The sequence below is a fragment of the Thalassophryne amazonica genome, chromosome 19 (assembly GCF_902500255.1).
Source record: "Thalassophryne amazonica chromosome 19, fThaAma1.1, whole genome shotgun sequence".
Taxonomy (NCBI): Eukaryota; Metazoa; Chordata; class Actinopteri; order Batrachoidiformes; family Batrachoididae; genus Thalassophryne; species Thalassophryne amazonica.
This window is the reverse complement of record NC_047121.1, coordinates 10,582,559-10,604,537: the sequence shown is the minus strand read 5'-3', so window position 1 is coordinate 10,604,537 and position 21,979 is coordinate 10,582,559. Positions and strand designations below refer to the sequence as shown.

The 21,979-nt window shown below is 42.7% G+C and overlaps 1 protein-coding gene across 2 annotated transcripts in view; it reads right to left on the bottom strand.

Annotated features, from left to right (window-relative positions):
* The window catches only part of rab3gap2 (RAB3 GTPase activating protein subunit 2 (non-catalytic)), a 91,726-nt gene extending 79,653 nt beyond the window's left edge, over nucleotides 1-12,073 (bottom strand). The window contains exons 1-8 of one of the 2 annotated variants that reach the window (XM_034195353.1): nucleotides 11,725-12,073; nucleotides 9,159-9,250; nucleotides 7,130-7,247; nucleotides 6,533-6,614; nucleotides 1,631-1,678; nucleotides 1,462-1,537; nucleotides 724-825; nucleotides 534-633 (exon numbers count right to left, since the gene is read on the bottom strand). In XM_034195353.1, coding sequence (XP_034051244.1) covers nucleotides 534-633; nucleotides 724-825; nucleotides 1,462-1,537; nucleotides 1,631-1,678; nucleotides 6,533-6,614; nucleotides 7,130-7,247; nucleotides 9,159-9,250; nucleotides 11,725-11,830 — 724 coding nt within the window. In that variant the 5' untranslated portion in view covers nucleotides 11,831-12,073. The remainder of the gene's footprint in view (nucleotides 1-533; nucleotides 634-723; nucleotides 826-1,461; nucleotides 1,538-1,630; nucleotides 1,679-6,532; nucleotides 6,615-7,129; nucleotides 7,248-9,158; nucleotides 9,251-11,724) is intronic. The other variant, XM_034195354.1, reaches the window with a different exon arrangement.
* Between the last annotated feature and the right edge of the window lie 9,906 nt (nucleotides 12,074-21,979).

Here is a 21,979-nt window from a genome sequence, read left to right as displayed (position 1 = left end):
TTTTGTGGATGAAAATTTACAGGGTGATTCCATAATTTATTCCTCAGAATTGAGTGAGTCCATATTTTTTTCCCTCTGCTTGGTCTAAATAAGTAACCGTTACTGACTGCCACAATTTTTTTCTTGATTTCTTATAGTGTTTCTTAAAGCCAGAAAGTTGCCATTTGAAATGACTTTAGTTTTGTGTCAATGTCTGTGATCTGCTTTTTTTCTACAAAATTAAACAACTGAATGAACATCCTCCGGGGCCGGTGATTCCATAATTTTTGCCAGGGGTTGTAGAAGCATAAGCATGTACATGTGACTAGTCCTCTGTGCACTCGTCACCAACACTGCTCTTGGAGATCATGGTCCTGCCTAATATCTTCCTGACCTGCTCTACATACTGTGAATTAACTATATCAGGTGTATTCAGCCAGTCAAGTGCTGGCAGACAGCAGACTCGGCTCATCAGATGCAAGCTGAGCAGGGACAGATGGAAAACATGAAGACCACTGCCTCACACACACACACAGTCGCAGACGTAGCTCTACCTCTTGCCACCTGATTCCTGCAGGCACGCAGAGACTGAAAGAGGCTGAAGCCATCGATGGTGACCAGAGCAGCAGGATAGAGGATACTCAGCTCCTCGTGCTGATGACACATAGACCAAAAATCCTTTGTTAAATGGTGAACATAAATGCCATTAATGGTTTTGACAGGAGTGGAGGTTGTGCCCATTACTTGCTCAGTTACTCCTGGATGGCGGGGGATCTCATACGTGCGGCACTTGAGCCTCAGTACCGGGTCCTCATGCAGCAGCTGGGCCAGGAGCAGAACGCCGTTCTGACAACATACAAGGATTCAGATTTATATTTCTGCCATCTGAATGACACAAAGGATTTGACCCATGTCCTTGGTTTTCAACAGAATTGTTTTTGGAGCTAAGGACACAATAGGATGAACTGGAGTTTGCTTTACTGAGACTCTGCTCTTTACTTCTTGTCTTTTGAGCCTTTGGTTATTCTGACAACTGGACTCTGTACAGTGTCCATCACATTTAGTTTTTTATTTTTAATAAATTTGTAAAAATTTGCCATTATGGGGTGTTGTGAGTAGAATTTTGAGGGGAAAAATTAATTTACTCCATTTTGGAATAAGGCTGTAACATAACAAAATGTGGAAAAAGTAAAGCGCTGCAAATACTTTCGGGACGCTCTCTCTATATATAAAAATGCCTCTTTACCACTGTTGTCAATATGCTTGCACATGGGGTGGGTGAAGGTTAAACCTTACTCATGTGTCGTGCATTGGAGTGACTTACATTGTGGTTTGAAGCTGTAAAAGCAAATTCAACTGATTCTGAATCAATGAAATTACAGAAGAAAAAAAATCCAGATTCAGTCTGTGTTCAAGATAAAATATGAGTGTTGTAATGTCTGTGAGAAATGAGACAGTACTGTAGGCTGGTTAGTGCAGTACCTCTGTGTAGAAGCGCACATAACCAGAGGTGAAACCCACAACCACACATGTCCAATCAGGCCGCCCTGTGGAACTCCTACGGAAACATTCAGACATGTGAAAACAGCTGTCATCATTCTTATACATGCACAAAAACACTCTACACTTTAAAACCACAAATAATTCTTACCTCTTTTGGCTTGCCAAAGGTATACAGATGGAGCTGGTAACACACTCCCTGGACAGTCAAGCAGAATGACATAATTAATTTTACATGTTTCAGTCCCTCATCAATAATGTGCTCATGTACCATACAATCACCATCAACCATTCCTTTACCCAGTGAAGGGGCGCCAATCCATAATCTTGTGCAGTTATCTTTGCTAGTATGTGTATTTATGACAGGACACAATGGCCTAAAATTTATATCTATCCATCCATCCATCCATCCATCCATTTTCTTCCGCTTTATCCGGAGTTGGGTCGCGGGGGCAGCAGCTCAAGCAGAGTCGCCCAGACTTCCCAATCCACACACCTCCCCCAGCTCCTCCGGGGGAACCCCAAGGCGTTCCCAAGCCAGCCGAGAGATGTAATCCTTCCAGCGTGTCCTGGGTCTTCCCTGGGGCCTCATCCCAATGGGACGTGCCCAGAACACCTCTCCAGCGAGGCGTCCAGGGGGCATCCGGAAAAGATGCCCGAGCCACCTCAACTGACTCCTTTCGACGTGGAGGAGCAGCGGCTCGACTCCGAGCTCCTCCCGAGTGACCGAGCTCCTCACCCTATCTCTAAGGGAGTGCCCAGCCACCCTGCGGAGGAAACTCATCTCAGCTGCTTGTACCCGCGATCTCGTTCTTTCGGTCATGAGCCAAATCTCATGACCATAGGTGAGGATCGGAACGTAGATCTATCGGTAAATCGAGAGCTTTGCACCCCTACTCAGCTCTCTCTTCACCACGACGGCCCGACACAGTGACTGCATCACTGCAGACGCTGCCCCAATCCGTCTATCGATCTCACGCTCCATCCATCCCTCACTCGTGAACAAGACCCCGAGATACTTAAACTCCTCCACTTGAGGCAAGGACACTCCACCGACCTGAAGAGGGCAAAGCACCTTTTTCCGGTCGAGAAATCAAATCAAATCAAATCAATTTTATTTATATAGCGCCAAATCACAACAAACAGTTGCCCCAAGGCGCTTTATATTGTAAGGCAAAGCCATACAATAATTACGGAAAAACCCCAACGGTCAAAACGACCCCCTGTGAGCAAGCACTTGGCAACAGTGGGAAGGAAAAACTCCCTTTTAACAGGAAGAAACCTCCAGCAGAACCAGGCTCAGGGAGGGGCAGTCTTCTGCTGGGACTGGTTGGGGCTGAGGGAGAGAACCAGGAAAAAGACATGCTGTGGAGGGGAGCAGAGATCAATCACTAATGATTAAATGCAGAGTGGTGCATACAGAGCAAAAAGAGAAAGAAACACTCATAGCATCATGGGAACCCCCCAGCAGTCTAAGTCTATAGCAGCATAACTAAGGTTCAGGGTGGTTCAGGGTCACCTGATCCAGCCCTAACTATAAGCTTTAGCAAAAAGGAAAGTTTTAAGCCTAATCTTAAAAGTAGAGAGGGTGTCTGTCTCCCTGATCCGAATTGGGAGCTGGTTCCACAGGAGAGGAGCCTGAAAGCTGAAGGCTCTGCCTCCCATTCTACTCTTACAAACCCTAGGAACTACAAGTAAGCCTGCAGTCTGAGAGCGAAGCGCTCTATTGGGGTGATATGGTACTATGAGGTCCCTAAGATAAGATGGGATCTGATTATTCAAAACCTTATAAGTAAGAAGAAGAATTTTAAATTCTATTCTAGAATTAAGAGAACCATGGCCTCGGATTTGGAGGTGCTGATTTTCATCCCGGACGCCTCACACTCGGCTGCAAATCGCCCCAGTGCACGCTGAAGGTCCTGATTTGACGAAGCCAACAGAACCACATCGTCCGCAAACAGCAGAGACGAGATTCTGTGGTTCCCAAACCAGACCCCCTCTACACCCTGGCTGCGCCTAGAAATTCTGTCCATAAAAATAATGAACAGAACCGGTGACAAAGGGCAGCCCTGGCGGAGGCCAACGTGCACTGGAAACAGGTTTGACTTACTACCGGCAATGCGAACCAAGCTCCTGCTGTGGTCGTACAGGGACCGGATAGCCCTTAGCAAAGGACCCCGTACTCCCGGAGCACTCCCCACAGGGTGCCCCGAGGGACACGGTCGAACGCCTTCTCCAGATCCACAAAACACATATGGACTGGTTGGGCGAACTCCCATGAACCCTCGAGCACCCGATGGAGTGTGTAGAGCTGGTCCAGTGTGCTGCGACCAGGACGAAAACCACACTGCTCCTCCTGAATCCGAGGTTCGACCATCGGTCGAATTCTCCTCTCCAGTACTCTGGAATAGACCTTACCGGGGAGGCTGAGGAGTGTGATCCCCCTATAGTTGGAACACACCCTCCAGTCCCCCTTCTTAAACAGAAGGACCACCACCCCGGAATGCCAATCCAGAGGCACTGTCCCCGATCGCCACGCGATGTTGCAGAGGTGTGTCAGCCAAGACAGTCCCACAACATCCAGAGACTTAAGGTACTCAGGGCGGCCTTGCCACCGAGGAGCTTTCTAACCACCTCGGTGACTTCTGCCTGGGTAATGGATGAGTCCGCCTCTGGGTCCCCAGTCTCTGCTTCCTCTTCGGAAGACGTGACGATGGGATTAAGGAGATCCTCGAAGTACTCCTTCCACCGCCCAACAACCTCCCCAGTCAGGGTCAACAGCTCCCCACCTGCACCATAAACAGTGCCGGTGGAGAGCTGCTTCCGCCTCCTGAGGCGTCGGACGGTTTGCCAGAATCTCTTCGAGGCCAACTGATAGTCCTCCTCCATAGCCTCCCCGAACTCCTCCCAGACCTGAGTTTTTGCCTCTGCGACCGCACGGGCTGCGGCTCACTTGGCCTGCCGGTACCTGTCAGCTGCCTCTGGGGTCCCACCTACCAACAAAGATAAGTAGGACTACTCCTTCAGCTTGACGGCATCCCTTACTTCCGGTGTCCACCACCGGGTTCGGGGATTGCCGCCGCGACAGGCACCAGAGACCTTGCAACCACAGCTACGAGCGGCCGCATCAACAATGGAGGTGGAGAACATGATCCACTTGGACTCCATGTCTCCAACGTCTCCCGGGATCTGGGAGAAGCTCTCCCGGAGGTGGGAGTTGAAGACCTCCCTGACAGAGAGTTCCGCCAGTCGTTCCCAGCAGACCCTCACGATACGTTTGGGCCTGCCAGGTCTGACCGGCTTCCTCCCCTCCCAGCGTATCCAACTCACCACCAGGTGGTGATCGGTCGACAGCTCTGCCCCTCTCTTCACTCGAGTGTCCGAGACACGTGGCCGAAGGTCAGATGATACGACTACAAAGTCGATCATCGACCTCCGGCTCAGGGAGTCCTGGTGCCACGTGCACTTATGGACACCCTTGTGCTCGAACATGTTGTTTGTGATGGACAAACTGTGACTAGCACAGAAGTCCAACAACTGAACACCACTCGGGTTCAGATCGGGGAGGCTGTGCTTCCCAATCACCCCCCTCCAGGTCTCACTGTTGCCGCCCACGTGGGCGTTGAAATCCCCCAGGAGAACAATGGAGTCCCCAGTTGGAGCGCTATCTAGTACCCCTCCCAGGGACTCCAGGAAAGTCGGGTACTCTGCACAGCCGCTCGGCCCATAGGCCAAGACAACAGTGAGAGACCTGTCCCCGACCTGAAGGCGTAGGGACACGACCCTCTCGTTCACCGGAGTGAACTCCAACACACGGCGACTGAGCTGGGGAGCAATAAGCAATGCAACCCCAGCTCTCCGCCTCTCCCTCCTATAATTTGCAGCATGTACAGCAGCAATATGCATTGACAATACATTCATTTTTCTTAAAATTTGCATATAGGTACTTCTGAAGTGGTAAAGCACTGATGTGAGAACTGAATGACTGCTATGACTGCACACAGTAAATTTTGCAGAGTTAAATTTACTCTGCTGGATAACATTTGGTCCCAGTCCAAACAGAGTTAAATATACTGTAGCACAGTGAAAAACAACTCTTATTGGAGTAGAAACACTTGATTTCACAAGACTGTAGAGCTGATTTCACTCTATAATAGAGTGTATTTTACTCTCCTTAGAGTGGGACCAAATGTTATCCCAGCAGAGTAAATTTTACTCAGCAAAATTTACTGTGCACTCTTTGTTGTATTACTACAATATTTCACACAGTACGGAGATATTTTAAGAACATTTTTTTGTGAAAAATAAATAGAAAAACCTACAAAAACATTTCTCAAGGGCCATAAAACTTTGAAAACACTTTCATGACATATAACAAAAATAAAGTTGCGCAAAGTGAAAACAAAAATGATGTGATTTGCAGAGAATGTTTTTCTATTCTCATCTCGACTCGACAGATTATCTGACATTTGTGGTGGATGTATTCTTCTGCATTCCTCACACTCCACGTGTTGTGATTTGAGGTGATAGAAAACATTATATCTATGGCCACCCAACAGTTTACAAATAATCATTTTCTGCTCGCTGTCTGACTTCTTAAATCTGACCCATATCATACAATGCACGTTCCATCTGTCTTTTTGACCAACTTAGGTTACTCGTGTGCACAGCCTGAACCAGCCGACTCGCTGCTGCTGTTGACATCGATGCCCGCTCTACCGGTTAGTGCAGAATAAACAAAATCCATACCACAGAGCAAGTTTATACCCACTGTGACTATATACTGTGTATACTGTCCAACCCTTATGTGAAATGCATTTTCATTCCTACAATTCAATTTCAATTTATTTTCATTTATATAGCACCAAATCACAACAAAGTTGCCTCAAAGCGCTTCACACAAGTAAGGTCTAACCTTACCAACCCCCATGCAACCAACCTAACCAACTCCCATGCAACCTTTCCCTTTATATTTTCTCTTTCCTCAATAAATTCTTCTATTGACAAAGACTGTTCCATCACTTTCTTCAAGATCTCGTGGTTTTTCACTTACCCATCATCTGTACAGAGAGTTCCGGTCCAAGACACAGCCAGGGTCATTTCCTCTCTGCCACTGTCATCTGTTCGCCACTTTGCTGTAAGACGAACAAATATTAGCAACGGTACGGCGCATCCGGAAAGTATTCACAACGCTTCACTTGTTCCACATTTTGTTATGTTACAGCCCTATTCCAAAATGGATGAAATTCAATTTTTTTTCCCCTCAAAATTCTACACATAATACCCTATAATGACAATGTGGAAAAATGTTTTTTTTTTTTTAGATTTTGATAAATTTATCAAAAAAAAAAAAAAAAAAATCTAAGAAATCACATATATACATACATATTCACAGCCTTTGCCTTGAGCAAAAGGTGTGAATACTTTAAGTACATGTGATTTCTTAGTTTTTTATTTTTAATAAATTTACAAAAAAAAATGTCATTAACATGTTGTCATTATGCGGTCTTGTGAGAATTTACTCCATTTTTGAATAGGGTTGTAACATAATAAAATGTGGAAAAAAGTGAAGCGCCGTGAATACTTTCCGGATGCACTGTACATACCTCCCCTGTGGAGAGACGAATGCGTGCATGTTTGAATATGTGACCTGAGAGGAAGACAGCTTTGTGTTCACGGGCCACCACCAGGAGGTCTGCGCAGGAGGACATGGACACCACGCAGTCCTGCAGCCAGGGTGCAGTCTGGGCAGTACTGTCATCTTCTTCCTATACAACAACAACAACAAAAAGCAGTGAGTCAGAAGAGAATTAAACTATGACTATTGACGTGTTGCAAAACCATAAGGGTTGTAAAGCTGACCTCTTTTCAATTTTACACAATGTTTCGGGCATGAAATTTTAAATCCAAATTAAATTTTAATTGGTGTTCGCTCTCTAATTTTGCCCTCTGACTTATTAATCTTTTCAGGAAAAATGTAGTTGAACTTGAATTTGATAGGAATTGAGTAGATTTCTTGATTGCTTTTACCTATGCAAGTGTCTCAGAAAGGGAGTCAGGGCCTATGTTTGATGACATCATAATGATATCATAAGGGGCTTGGGGACCTTTCTCAACCACCCTACTACACATGGTAAACAATTATCTTTCAGATGTGGGGCTGCAAAATGCTGTATCTGTTATGGTTCCTGAGTATTAATCATTACAATATGGGTCATTTTGCTATCATCCTCCCCTCTTACATATGTATCAATCACTGTATCTAGAGTACACAAAGCCATGTGCCTAACCATATATAAATGAATTACCACCTATTTGTGGTCACTCACTTCCTCCCATGTCTTTCCTCTGTGCAGCCAACATAAACAGTAAGTATTCAATAACACAACAACAAAACACACAATGAAAATTCTTTCCAGACATGAACAATCATTTATGCTTAATGGAAAAACAGGGTGTCTTCTGGCTGGAACTGAAAACGAGTCTTTATTGAAAGACTTCATAGGTTTACTAGAACACCTTGTCTATAAGATACAATTCATACAACACAGCAGAAAAGTTGGCACATTCCAGATGTTACTATATCACCTGAAAGAACTTGAAACATTATAAGAACACACTTGTGTGCCAAATATCCACGACACCTTGTCTGACTTTTCTTAAAGGTACACAGCCACTAAGCTTTTTTAACATTTCAGGCATTAAAAGAATTTTCTTTGACACCACTATAATTTTGTTTATTTACCTTTAAATAGGAGATTCAAAATATGACATTGTCAGTACAATCAAAATTTACGTCTAGGAAAAAATTAATAAAAACTTCCCCTGAAGGGTAAATTTTAAAAAGAACAGAAGGCCTTGAACTATTTACAGCAGTGACGGTTGAGACCATAACAGTTCACGACAGTGTCACATGGGTGCCTTCCCCACATGTGTGCAAGGGATTCTGGGAAGGACATGCTGACAGCTAGTCCGAGCAGAGAGGCACCACCTGGTCTCTCTGGCTCCTCATCCAACATGGTGGAAAACGTTCCAGAACAGCTGTGTTTGTGTAAATCTAACATGTTTCTCATATACTATGTAAAAGTTAGTGAGAAATAAGTACTTCTAAAACTAAAAATGCTGTTTTTTAAAAAAGATAACACCTCTGAAGTGATTTACAAAACATCTCACGGTTGTCAGCGTGTATGCTACATGTGCGCGCATCACCTGCGGGCAAAGTTAACATCAGGTCTTTTCAAAAGCTCATGCATGTGCACACGCACGTCCTCCTGCAGACGGTGTTAAAAAGAAAAGAAAATATTGGTTATGGAAGTCCTCCTAGATAATTATGTTCTCATCATTACAATAAGCTGTAATTTACAAGACATTTTAAAAATAAACCCATATTATAATGCTTGGATTTCAGTAGAAACAAAATTTTGTCAGTGTAGTGAAATTTGCGTGGACCTATAGCTTTAAATTACCATTTGCCTCTCAAACAGTTATGTCCATTTCATTTCATATGAAGTCCACTACACATACTGTTAAAAAATGATGAGAACACAATCTGGGATAATTATGGGACACTTGCCTCTTATTTCTGTGGTTGAAAAATGCTAAACCAGAAGAACCCTGTGGTTGAATACTGTATCAGAAATACATATTTTAGAGAATTAGTGAAATAGAAAAGGACAGACTGTGGTTGGAGAAGCGCCATCCTCCTCTTTGTTGGCATCATTGTCCCATGCTGACTCCCAGTCAGAGGTGTCCCAAGACAGCTCGTTTTCTGCTAGAAATAAAATAGGAGAGCAAAGGAAATCATTGTCATAGTGACAAAACTGCAATAAATCAAACATGTTACACAACAATAGCATTCATTCATCGACATACAAAAATGTCGATGAATGAATGCTATTGTGTTAAATCTACATCCTGACAGCTCAGTTCCTGTCCCACTGAGCTACAGTATTTGCTTTACAACACAGGAGGAAAACAATCACAAACTAAATTCTTGTCCGTTCTTTACAGTCAATGACTGCTTGAAGTCCAGAACCTACAGAATTCAGCAGACACTGAGTTTCTTCCCTGCTGAGGGTCTGCTTGGCTTCTATTGCACCTTTGATCAGTTCCTCTTTGGTTTTGTGGAATTGGAATGAGGATTTGAATTCAGCACTTTTAACTATATATTCAAGTGGACTGAGGTGGTTTTGTCTGCAGTGCCATTATTAAAAATAAATAAATAAAATTTAAGGATTCTGTTCAGCTGGCATCCAGCCTGAGATGGCTCATGCTGAGAAACGCACCCGGAGCAGACAAACACTGAGGGACTTCTTTAAAAACACTGTGCTTATTCACAAACAATTTCTCCAATAAGGAATTAAAGTATTTCCAGGTGTCATCGTCCAAAGCAAGGGCATCTCATGTGGATAACAGTTTTCATCAGGCTGTGACGATGAATCCGGCTGAAAGGACATGCACCAGCTCAGATTAAAATACTTTATTTTACTCAGTGTGCCGCTGTGTAAAGGTCTAGCTTTACAATAGCTATGTCCATGCTTCTTCTTCTACCAGATTTATTGGTGCTTTGCAAGCTGACACAGTGCATTACCACCAACAACTGTTTTGGTGTGGAGCTTACGTCTCCATTTCTTGTCGGAGCATTACAGTGCCACAAACAGTCCTGGCATATGTATTACACCATTTTCATTGGAAACTGTGCTATGTTGTTGGAACACTTTTTCAAAAAGACAAATAAGAAGATTGTAAATGTTTCTGTGTGGACAACGCCTTAGTTTGTAATTTTAGATAAGATGTAAAGCTGAAGTTGCAGGAAATGGCTTCATTTGGTATTCAAAAAAAGCCAAAAGGCTGGAGCTTCCCCCCAACGTGGGGAAGTAACCATCCCTCCACCCCGACCTGACCTCTAGCACCATCATGCTATAAATTTCTGAGGAGAGCCTGTAGGGATTTGAACAGAGGATCCGCTGGTCTCAAGCCCACCAATTTAACCCTCTACCATCACCTTTTTACTCCTGAACATAACGGCCATTTCTGGCAACTCTTTTGGTATTGGAATGAGGCTATAAACCAGAATCAGCTGCTTAGTAACTTTGCAAATAATTTTACCTTAAAGGAAATCGGTTAGGGGCAGCAGAGTAGATTAGTGGTTAACACTGCTGCTTCACAGCACGAAGGTCACAGGATCAATTCCCACGTGACCTTTCTGTGTGGAGTTTGCATGTTCTCCACGTATTTGTGTGGGTTCTCTTCGGGTGCTCCAGCTTCCTCCCACATCCAAAGACATGCAGGTTAGTGGATTGGAAACTTGAAATTGTCTGTAGCTGTGTGTGCAGGTGTGAATGTGTTTGTTTGTCTATATGTGGCCCTGTGACAGACTGGCTTCCTGTCCAGGGTGTACCCTGCCTCACGCCCAATGGGTTAGGCTCCAGCCCCCCATGACCCTTAATTGGAGTAAGTGGTTGAAGATGAGTGAGTGGTTTCAAGTTAAGAATAGAATAAGGTTACAGTTTGAGTTTTTAAAGACATCAAATGTTTGGAAATCATGTCACTACAGCAGACTTCCAGGAGTTTTGCCCTATCGCACAATTCTGATATGGTCCAGGTCCTGGTTCCATTCTGGAACAGCTCACATTTGCAAAAACTGCGTAGCATATAGGTAGTCTCTCAATTTTTAAATCATCACTTTTACAGCCAGGGTTTTTTTTTTTTAAGACAAGTCAGAGGATGGACATATAAACATTTCCAAGTCACTTAATATCTTATATGTCATGACATGATTCATTAAGAAATATAAACAGTATGGTGAATTTGTCTGGGGGTCAACAGCTCTCAAAAACTCAGCAGCTGTGCACGAAGGAGACAAGTGAAGGAAGCTATCAAAACACCCATGACAGCTCCGAAACATTTTTAGCTTTCTGTGGCCGCGAAACTACATATTGCAACTTTTGTCTGACATCAGCACGTATACAGCTTCATGTTGACGTGGAGCAGAGAAAAACACATCAAATGTAGGCTCGAGTCTCATGTTGTTTTGTTTTTGGCGAACAGTCCCTGGTATTTCATCTGTTCTTTTCATGAAACTCCTCCGTTTCACTCCACAATAATGTTGCGTAACTAGTGATGCGACAGAACAAAAGTACCAACGTCGATGTCCAAATATTGACCGTAGAGTAACAATAACTGGGGCTAACTCTAACTAGCCCAAGAGCTAGTTCAACACTGCAGGCTGCAGACGTGTCCAACCTGTTTGGTCTTTCTCTTGTGGGTCGGTTTTCTGGCTCTGGAACAAGTAATCTCTGACCGTTTTCAGCTCTTGAACCCGAGAAAACTCCAACAAGCTGCAGGACATCTTTATTCCGTCCCGTTAGGACCGGAGCAAATAGCCAGTTAGCCCGCTGGCTAACAGTCCTGTTTATAAGATTGTAAATCCTACTGCACCGTAAAAAGCTGATGACAAGCTGCTCACAAACTCGTTTTTCTTATTTTTATTAAACTATACAGTAAATAATGACAATACCAGCCCGTAACTGTTATTTTAACATTTGCTGCTTCCTCTGTTGTTAATGACACATAGTTCACTCTACTTCCGGGTTAGAAACCGGACATGTTTTCAAAATAAAACACCGTTTATGGGTGATTTTATATATATATATATATATATATATATATATATATATATATATATATATATATATATATATATATATATATATATATATATATCCACAAACAGAATCCTGAGGTAGGTTCCTGGGGAGTTCAGATGCTGGAGGATGAAGTGAAGGGCCGTGTTGGCAGCATCATTTACACACCTGTTGGCTCTGTAGGTGAACTGCAGGGAATCCAGGAGTGGGTCAGCAATGGCCTTGAGGTATTCGAGGACAAGGCACTCAAAAGCCTTCAGCACCACAGAGGTCAGGGCAACGGATCTGTAGTCATTAAGTCCTGTAGTTCTTTGTTTTTTGGGGATGGGGATAATGGTGGAGGCCTTGAAGCATGCTGGCACCTGGCATGTCTTCAGTGAGGTGTTAAAGGTGCCTGAAGATCCTCCACAGCCTCACTGTTCCACTGTTTAGATGTCCTCACTACAAGTTTGCAGAGCTTAGTTTGTACCTGTAGGTAGGAATCAGGTAGGCCATGGCATGGTTATAGTGGCCCAGAGCGGCATGTGGGAAGGCATGATAAGCATTGTTGATCGTTGTATAACAGTGATCCAGAGTTCTGTCCTCTCTAGTCAAACATTTGATTGGCTGTCTGTATTTGGAAAGTTTGTGGGAGAGATTACCTTTGCCGCTGAGGACAACAACTATAGAGTCCTGATTAGTCCACTCTACACACAGTATCTGTGTGAAGCGAGGAGCACACACAGTATGTACCTGGTTAAATACAGGATATACAAAACATCTCAGGTTTGTTAGTTTCCGAGCATGGACAGCCCACTTAAAATCACACTTCAATAATATTCAGGTCTGGGGACTGAGATGGTCATTCCAGAACATTGTACTCGTTCCTCTGCATGAATACCTTAGTAGATTTTGTAGTGTTTAGGTTCGGTGTCTTGTTGAAAGATCCAGCCCCGGCACAACTTCAACTTTGTCACTGATTCATGACCATTGTTTTCAAGAAGCTGCTAATATTGACTGGAATCCATGTAATCCTCAACTTTAACAAGATTCCTAGTACCTGCACTGGCCACACAACCCCACAGCATGATGGAACCACCTCCAAATTTTACTGTAGGTAGCAAGTGTTTTGCTTGGAATGCTGTGTTCTTTTTCAGCCATGCATACCACCCCTTGTTATGTCCAAATAACTCAATTTTAGTTTCATCAGTCCACAACACCTTATTCAAAATTAAGCTGGGTTGTCCAAATGTTCTTTAGCATACCTAAAGCAACTCTGTTTGTGGTATGTATGCAGAAAAGTCTTCCTCTGCATTACTCTCCCATACAGCATCTCCTTGTGCAAAGTGCGCTGTATAGTTGAAAAGTTGAGACACTATATGCAGCAAGATCATGTTGTAGGTCTTTGGAGCAGGTCTGTTGGTTGACTATGACTGTTCTCACCATCCTTCGCTTCAGGTTATCTGAGATTTTTCTTGGCCTGCCACTTCAGGCCTTAACTAGTACTGTGCCTGTGGTCTTCTATTTCCTCACAGTGGAAACTGACAGCTGAAATCTCTGAGATAGCTTTTTGTATCCTTCCCCTAAACCATGATGTTGAACAATCTTTGTTTTCAGGTCATTTGAGAGTTGTTTAGAGGCTCCCATGTTGCCACTCATTAGAAGAGATGCAAAGAGGGGACACATTTGCAAATGGCCACCTTAAATACCCTTTCTCATGGTTGGACTCACCTGTGTAAGGAGGTCAAGGTTCAGTGAGCTTACCAAACCAATTTTGTGTTTCACTTATCAAATATCAGTGTGTTCCTCTGCTATATGATATATTTAACTGAAATTTCTGATCCAGACAGCTAATGATTTATAAAGGAAAATCCTGAAAATTATCAGGGGTGCCCAAACCTTTGCATACAACTGTATTTGTTCCATTTTCTTCCAATGTATTCCTTATTGTTGGCCACCAGATGGCGGTGTTATACCCGTCTGTTTTTTGTTGCTGTGGTAAATTAAGTTGGAATCACTATAATATACACTGAACAAAAATATGAACGCAGCACTTTACATTTTGCTCCCATTCTTCATGAGCTGGACTCAAAGATCTAAAACATTTTCTATATACACAAAAGACCTATTTCTCTCAAATATTGTTCACAAATCTGTCTAAATCTGACAGTACATCCAGCCGGCCTCACAACCGCAGACCACGTGTCACCACACCAGCCTAGGACCTCTACATCCACCATCTTCACCTCCAAGATCATCTAAGACCAGTCACCCAGACAGCTGCCTGCAACAATCGGTATGGAGAACCAAAGAATTTTTGCACAAACTGTCAGAAACCATCTCAGGGACGTTCATCTGCATGCTCGTCATCCTCATTGGGGTCTTGACCTGATTGCAGTTTGTGCAAATGCTCACATCTGATGGTGTCTGGCTGCTGATCAACTCTATGCAAAGGAGATGTGTTGCACTGCCTGAGGCAAATGGTGGTCACACCAGATACTGACTGGTTGTCTGACTCCCCCCCCGCCCCGATAAAGCAAGACTGCACATTTCAGAGTGCCCTTTTATTATAGCCAGCCTAAGGCACATCTGTGCAATAATCATTCTGTCTAATCAGCATCTTGATATGCAAACCTGTGAGGTGGGAGAAATAGGTCTTTTTCGTATATATAAAATATTTTAGATCTTTGAGTTCAGCTCTTGAAAAACAGGAGCAAAAGCAAAAGTGTTCAGTGTATTTGCACCAAATCATTATGGTCATACGTTTGCTTGCAAATTAATCATGAGAAGGTCTCATATTGTTCTTGACTTTGTCCATGCACACCTGAGGTACTGGAGAAGAAGCGATTTAACTATCAATCTATTTAATGATTTGCAAGCATATTGGAATTTACTGTGGTAAATCACCAGTTCATAAAAAAAATCACACAAGTAGAACACCAGTGACATGCTCTTGTTCTATTACCGTGTGTTTCTTTTTCATTTTATTGAGCGTTCAGAAAGGTAAGCTGGTGGACTCAGTGGACCTCTGTGATCCTGCAGTAATATTCCATGTAATCCATAATTACAGGCATTTGTGCCCACAACAGTTCAAAGTACAGAAGCACAGGAGCAAAACGATCATTGTTTACTACCTTAAAGATATTCTGTTGCTGTAGTCCATGCTACAGGTCAAACCATATTAAACTAGTGGTGATTATATCACCCAAGATAGTTTACAACATCAAAGTTCCAGTGTTGCAAAGTGGATACCTGCATTAATGAATGACGATGGTGATTTTTCTGAAGTTTGGAGTTCTGTTCAATTTAGCTTTTGGTCTGTTTGGTTTATTTACAGGGGACACTCATGTTCCTCCTGCATTGCACCAAAAATGTGAAATTCACCCAAAGATCATTGTTTCTTAATGTCTTTTCATAGGTTTTGCAGCTTACACAGGGGAATTTGGTCAGGTATCCCTGAGTCCTGACCTCTAATGGTCTAGGCCTCCCCCTCATCCAGAAAACTAAATGTTCAAAATGGCAACTTGTCAGAAGTCAGGTATGCAAGAAAGGAAAGCGAACAGTGCAAAGTGCAAACAGAAAATTATGGCAAAGTAGCAAGCAGAGCATCTGAGCAGAGGGGAATTTCCATTCCTCGATCCTGAAGATGGACTGATTATTGCTCCCCGTTCCGGTTAATTTTCATCCCACACCAATGAAGCCGATCACTGCTCATTCAACAAACAAACAAAAAAATCTGCATTGTATTTGAATTTTAGCTTAAACTGTAGCTTCACATCAAAATAACTGAGCAGCTACGTAAATATGGGTTTGGCTCTGGTTAATTGATGTGTGGCGTGAGCAGCACACAGCTAAAAGTCAGAGAAATGATGGATAGACCATCATACTGGCAACATGAAGCAATTAACACGTTTTACTGGACTCTGCATTACTTACCAGAAGTTACTTTCTGCTGTTCAGTTTCCCAAACATTCCTCCACCACACAGAGCTCCAAGGCCAAACATGTGAATCTTCTTACCGACCACCATGGAGCACTTTACACAGAAATAAACAAGTTTTTCTCCTCATCAATGTTGGTTTTCTTCCTGGCAGCAGAAACAACACAGGTGCGTAGGCAGAGGACCTAGCAGGATGAAAGTCCCCCCACCCCCACAAACATATAATAAAGGTCCACTTTCGAAGACATTTTCACACATTGTCATTATCATTGTCACAATAATAATAATAATGACAATATTAATGATAATTTTTCCTGTCATTGCAGATTCAGTAAAGTACTGCAGATGTGGTGAGGGAGACGGCTCGTAAGGTACTAGGTGTGACATCTGGACAGTGGAAGGAAGACAAGGAAAGAGGCACGCTCGGAATCTTGGTGTGATTATTGATGATGCGTTTAAATTCAGTAAACAAGTTAGCTCAGTGGTCAAGTCTGGCTTTTTTTCAGCTGAGGTTTTTATCCAAAGTTAAATCTCATCGAAGCTCGAGATCTTGAAAAAAGAGATTGATGCTTTATTACGTCTCACTTAGAATACTGTAACTCCTTGTATGTTGGCATTGACCAGTCACAACTTAACCGACTGCAGCTTGTGCAGTATGCAGCAGCTCGTCTCCTAACTGGGACCAAGAAGCGTGAGCACATAATTCCGGTGCTCTCTTCCCTTTACTGGCTTCTGGTTAGGTACAGGACTGATTTTAAGATTCTATTATTTGTTTTTAAGTCTCTGAATGGGCTGTTTGGCTGACCTTATTTAATTGCACCAGCCCTCCCGAGCCCTTAGGTCGGTGAATCAGATGGTTCTGGACTTTCCTCGATCCTTCTTAAAAACTAGAGGAGATTGAGCCTTTGCAGTCCCAGTTCCCACTCTGTGGAACTCACTAACTTTCACTGTGCGGACTGCAAATAGCCATTCCAATTTTTAAATGCTTCTCAAGTCTCACTTGTTCACCTTGGCCATTGCCTGAGTAAAACCACTTTTGCTGGGTTTTTTATCTGTTTTGTTCCACCATATTGTTGTTTTTATTATTTTTTATTGCTGTGCCTATTTTACTGTAAAGCATTTTGGGAGGACATTGGCTGTGTAAATGTGCTATGTAAATAAAGCCAACACTGACAAAAGAGGTTGGCATAAAGAATTTGGATAGTAGACAGATGATGAAAGCAGACGGGAGAAGAAGGTTATGGGCAGTAAGGCAAAAAGAAAAGTTGCAAAGGCTAAGGAAATTACATATAGCAAGCTGTACATGAAGTTAAACACTAAGGACGGAGAAAAGATCTTGTACCGATTAGCCAGACAAAGGGACCGAGCTAGAAAGGATCTGCAGCAGGTTAGGGTGACAAAGGATGAAGATATTAACCTGCTGACAAACAAGAGTGTGCTGAGAAGGTGGAGGGAATATTTTGAGGAGCTGATGAACGAAGAAAATGAGCAAGACAGAAGTATGTGAGGATAGTGTGACAGCTGTGAGATGTGCAGTAGGAATGATGAAGTCGTTCAAGAGGGATGGAGGTGGGATTATATGAAGGATCAGCTTTGAATCGTTTCTTGTTCACAGTGTTGACGGATGGGTTGACAGATGAGATTAGACAGGAGTCTCCATCGACTATGATATTTGCTGATGACACTGTGATCTGTAGTCAGAGTAGAGAGCAGGAGCCTGGAGAGGTGGAGATATGCTCTAGAGAAGGAGAATAAAAGTCAGTAGGAACAAAACTGAGTATATGTATGTGAATGAAAGAGAGCCCAGTGGAATAGTGCAATTACAAGGAGTGGAGGTGGTGAAGGTAGATGAGTTTAATACTTTGGGTCAACTTAAAAAAAAAAAAAAAAAAAAATCAAGCGCTGTGATCCAAAAAGTTATATGTTGTTTAACACAATACTAAACTGTCTTCTCAGATTCATCTTTTATTCCAAACTGAAGCATCTCAGTGTACAGCAAAAACACGAGTTGGCCATGTTGTTCCATTATTTCAAAGAAGATTGTTGACGAGCTCCTTATAGTTAGAAAATAGTTATGTACTGACTTTGGCATGCTTAAGTGAGTATTTCTTTTCTTATCCTTGTCCATAACAATAGCGTGTTCTTTGGAACGCACCAGTCTTCCTGACCTGTCTCATTTGATTTGAACAGATCTGTGGTTTGGATTAGATTAGAGACTTTTATAAGTGGTCTCTTTTATTACTGTGGCATCAGACCCTAATTCCATCGGAAAATTAACTGCAGTTCCACGGTTTTTTAATGTTTTGCACCAGGTTATCAGCGATGACGTTATTGGCCGGTGCCATCTGTATGATTTTCTTTGATTGCTCCCAACAACATGCTGACCACATGTTCACTCTCTTGATAGTTTAGGAATGGCAAATCATGTGGTTCATTAGCTTTGGCAACTCATCTGTTATTCCACTGATGAGTCTGTCTTTTATTTTTCTTTCCTTCTTCGAAAATCTACAGTGAGCAGCAGTTTCATAAAGATATGTTGTGTGCTGTTAAATCAACTCACTGACCTCCTAAACCCTGGAGTGAGACCTGCTGGAAAATTATAATCTGTTTTTACAAGAAGTGACTGTTAGAAACATGAACTTCATTGATAGTTTCTTTCTGATCTTATAAATCCATTCGGCGGCAAGTTTAAAGCTCACGCAAAGCAGCAGACCTCCATGTGGTCCGGATTCAGATGGATGACCCACAGTCACAGCTCAGACCAAAAGATGACGAACATACATTCAAAGAAAGTTTGTTGTGGATCCTGTTTTTGTACCAAATCATGCTTACAACCACCCACTGGCCTCAACTGTCAGAAATAATAATATTATTATTATTCATAACTGCATGTTGTGCTTGTCAATAGATTGCTGTCCTTCGACAACCCCAATTCCAATGAAGTTGGGACATTGTGTAAAATGTAAATAAAAACAGAATACAGAATCCTCTTCAACTTATATTCAATTGAATACACCACAAATACAAGATATTTAATTTTCAAACTGATACATTTTATTGTTTTTGTGCAAATATTTGCTCATTTTGAAATGGATGCCTGCAACACATTTCAAAAATTTGGGACGGTGCAACAAAAGACTGGGAAAGTTGATGAATGCTCAAAGAACACGTGTTTGGAAACAGGTGAGTGTAAAAGGAGCATCTCCAAAAGGGTCAGCCATTCACAAGCAAAGATGGGACGAGGATAACCACTTTGTGAACAACTGTGTGAAAAAATAGTCCAACAGTTTAAGAACAATGTTTCTCAACGTTCCATTGCAAGGAATTTAGGGATTCCATCATCTACAGTCCATAATATAATCAGAAGATTCAGAGAATCTGGAAAACTCTCTACACGTAAGTGGCAAGGCCGAAAACCAACACTGAACGCCCGTAACCTTCGATCCCTCAGGCGGCACTGCATTAATGGGCTCAGGAACACTTCAGAAAACCATTGTCAGTTAACACAGTTTGTCACTACAGTTACAAGTGCAAGTTAAAACTCTACCATGCAAAGTGAAAGCCATACATCAACAATGTCCAGAAACGTCACTGCCTTCTCTGGGCCTGAGCTCATTTGAAATGGACAGACACAAAGTGGAAAAGTGTGCTGTGGTCTGATGAGTCCAAATTTCAAATTGTTTTTGGAAATCATGGACGTCATGTCCTCCGGACAAAAGAGGAAAAAGACCGACGCAAATTTCTAAAGCCAGCATCTGGGGTTGTGTTAGTGCCCATGGCATGGGCAACTTACACATCTGAGATGGCACCATCAATGCTGAAAGGTACATCCAGGTTTTGGAGCAACACATGCTGCCATCCAAGCAACGTCTTTTTCAGGGACATCCCTGCTTATTTCAGCAAGACAATGCCAAGCCACATTCTGCACGTGTTACAACAGCGTGGCTTCGTAGTAAAAGAGTGCGGGTACTAGACTGGCCTGCCTGCAGTCCAGACCTGTCACCCATTGAAAATGTGTGGAGCATTATGAAGTGCAAAATACGACAATGGAGACCCCGGACTGTATAACAACTGTAGTCGTACATCAAGCAAGAATGGGAAAGAATTCCACATACAAAGCATCAACAATTAGTGTCCTCAGTTCCCAAGGGGATGGATACATGCACATTTCCAAGTCACTGAATATGTCTTGAACTTTATTTCCATCAGTTATGAAGAAATGCAAACAGTATGACACTCTATAGTAAATCTGTGTGGAGTAGACAGTTCTCAAAAACTAAGTGACTGTGCAAGAAGGAGAAGAGTGAGGAAAGCCACCAAGACACCCAGGCAACCCAGAAGTTATAGGCTTCTCTGGCTGTGATTGGAGAAACTGTGCACAGTGCATGTTTTGCATTTTGTATCACCAGTTATACAGCTTCATGGTGAAATGGTATAGAGGAGGACTTTCTTTCACCAAAACATCAAATCTAGCCTTGCATCTCAGATGTACCTTCTCGCAAATTGTAGTTGAACTTCTATACCACTTCATCATGAAGCTGAATAACTGCTTCATGATGAAGTAGCACACTCAGTCACCTCTGGGGGTTGCCCAAAAGTTTCCGGTATCGAAGGCCGGACATAGAATCTCAGGAAATAATTGGGTGTCAGAGAGGTCCTTGGGTCCTTCCTGTTCGGATTTCCACTTCCCGAGTCACCGCTCATTGAGCTGCTCTTGTGTCAACTGTTTTCTAAGCAACAGCTCTCCATCTGGTTCCGCTTCTTCCTTTGTTGACACAGACGTGAGGTTTCATTACTGTGTCCCACAGTCGATGTTTTCTTCATACACAAAGAGTGATGCTGTGAACGTGCTATGTGCACACTTGAAGACCTTGACATTCGGATGACTGCGTTGCTGTTTCAGTTTTTTCAGAATAATTGGTGTTTCAGTTTGACTCTGTGCAGTAAACAGCCACGCTTTTTATTTATTATATATAACACACACACACGTATATATATATATATATATATATATATATATATATATATATTTTATACAAATAATGAATGGTAAGGAGTCCAACATAGAGAAATATTCTGAATCCAATATTTCTCTATGTTGGATGACTTGCCATCCGTCAGTTGTTATGTTCTCAACCCCCCTCCCAAATTAAGCAAACAACAAACAGTCAAGTAAATTAGTTCAATTTATTTTGTTGTGAAAAGCATATGAATGCTTCTAAAATGTCAGTCGTGTGCTTGTCTACCTTCTTAGTGTTTGTGGCATCCTTGGAGTTCAATATTTCCACCAGTTCCTCCTCTGTGAACTCAGCAAACCTCACTGGCAGACGATTTTCTGCTGTTGTTGACATGTTTGTTGCCATTTTTTCAACCAGCGTCTGTCAGCTAGTTCTTGACCTTCGTATGCCGTGCTCTGATTGGCTAGCTGTTGGCAGTAAGCTCTAACGCTATTGGTCAGTGGGAACCGATCCAATATAACTTTTGGTCCTAGCCTTTTTGGATCCTTTTGGATCCAACATAACTTTCTGACGCCAAGCCAAAATACAGGTAAATGATGGACAGAAAGGCTAATCTGTGATTGGCTATTGCAATCTGAGTGGAGAACACACACACACACACATACATGCATACATACATACATATATATATATATATATACATATATATATACACACAACAGCTCATCTGCAAACTGGACAAACTGGGGCTCAGCACCTCCCTTTGCAACTGGCTGTTGGACTTCCTCACCCATAGGCCACAAGCAATCAGTGTTGGCAACAACACCTCGAGCAGCATTGTATTGAACACAGGAGCTCCCCAAGGCTGCATGCTCAGTCCACTGCTCTTCACATTACTGACACATGACTGCACAACAACCCACAGCACAAACCACATAGTGAAGTTTGCGGAAGACACAACTGTGGTGGGGCTCATCA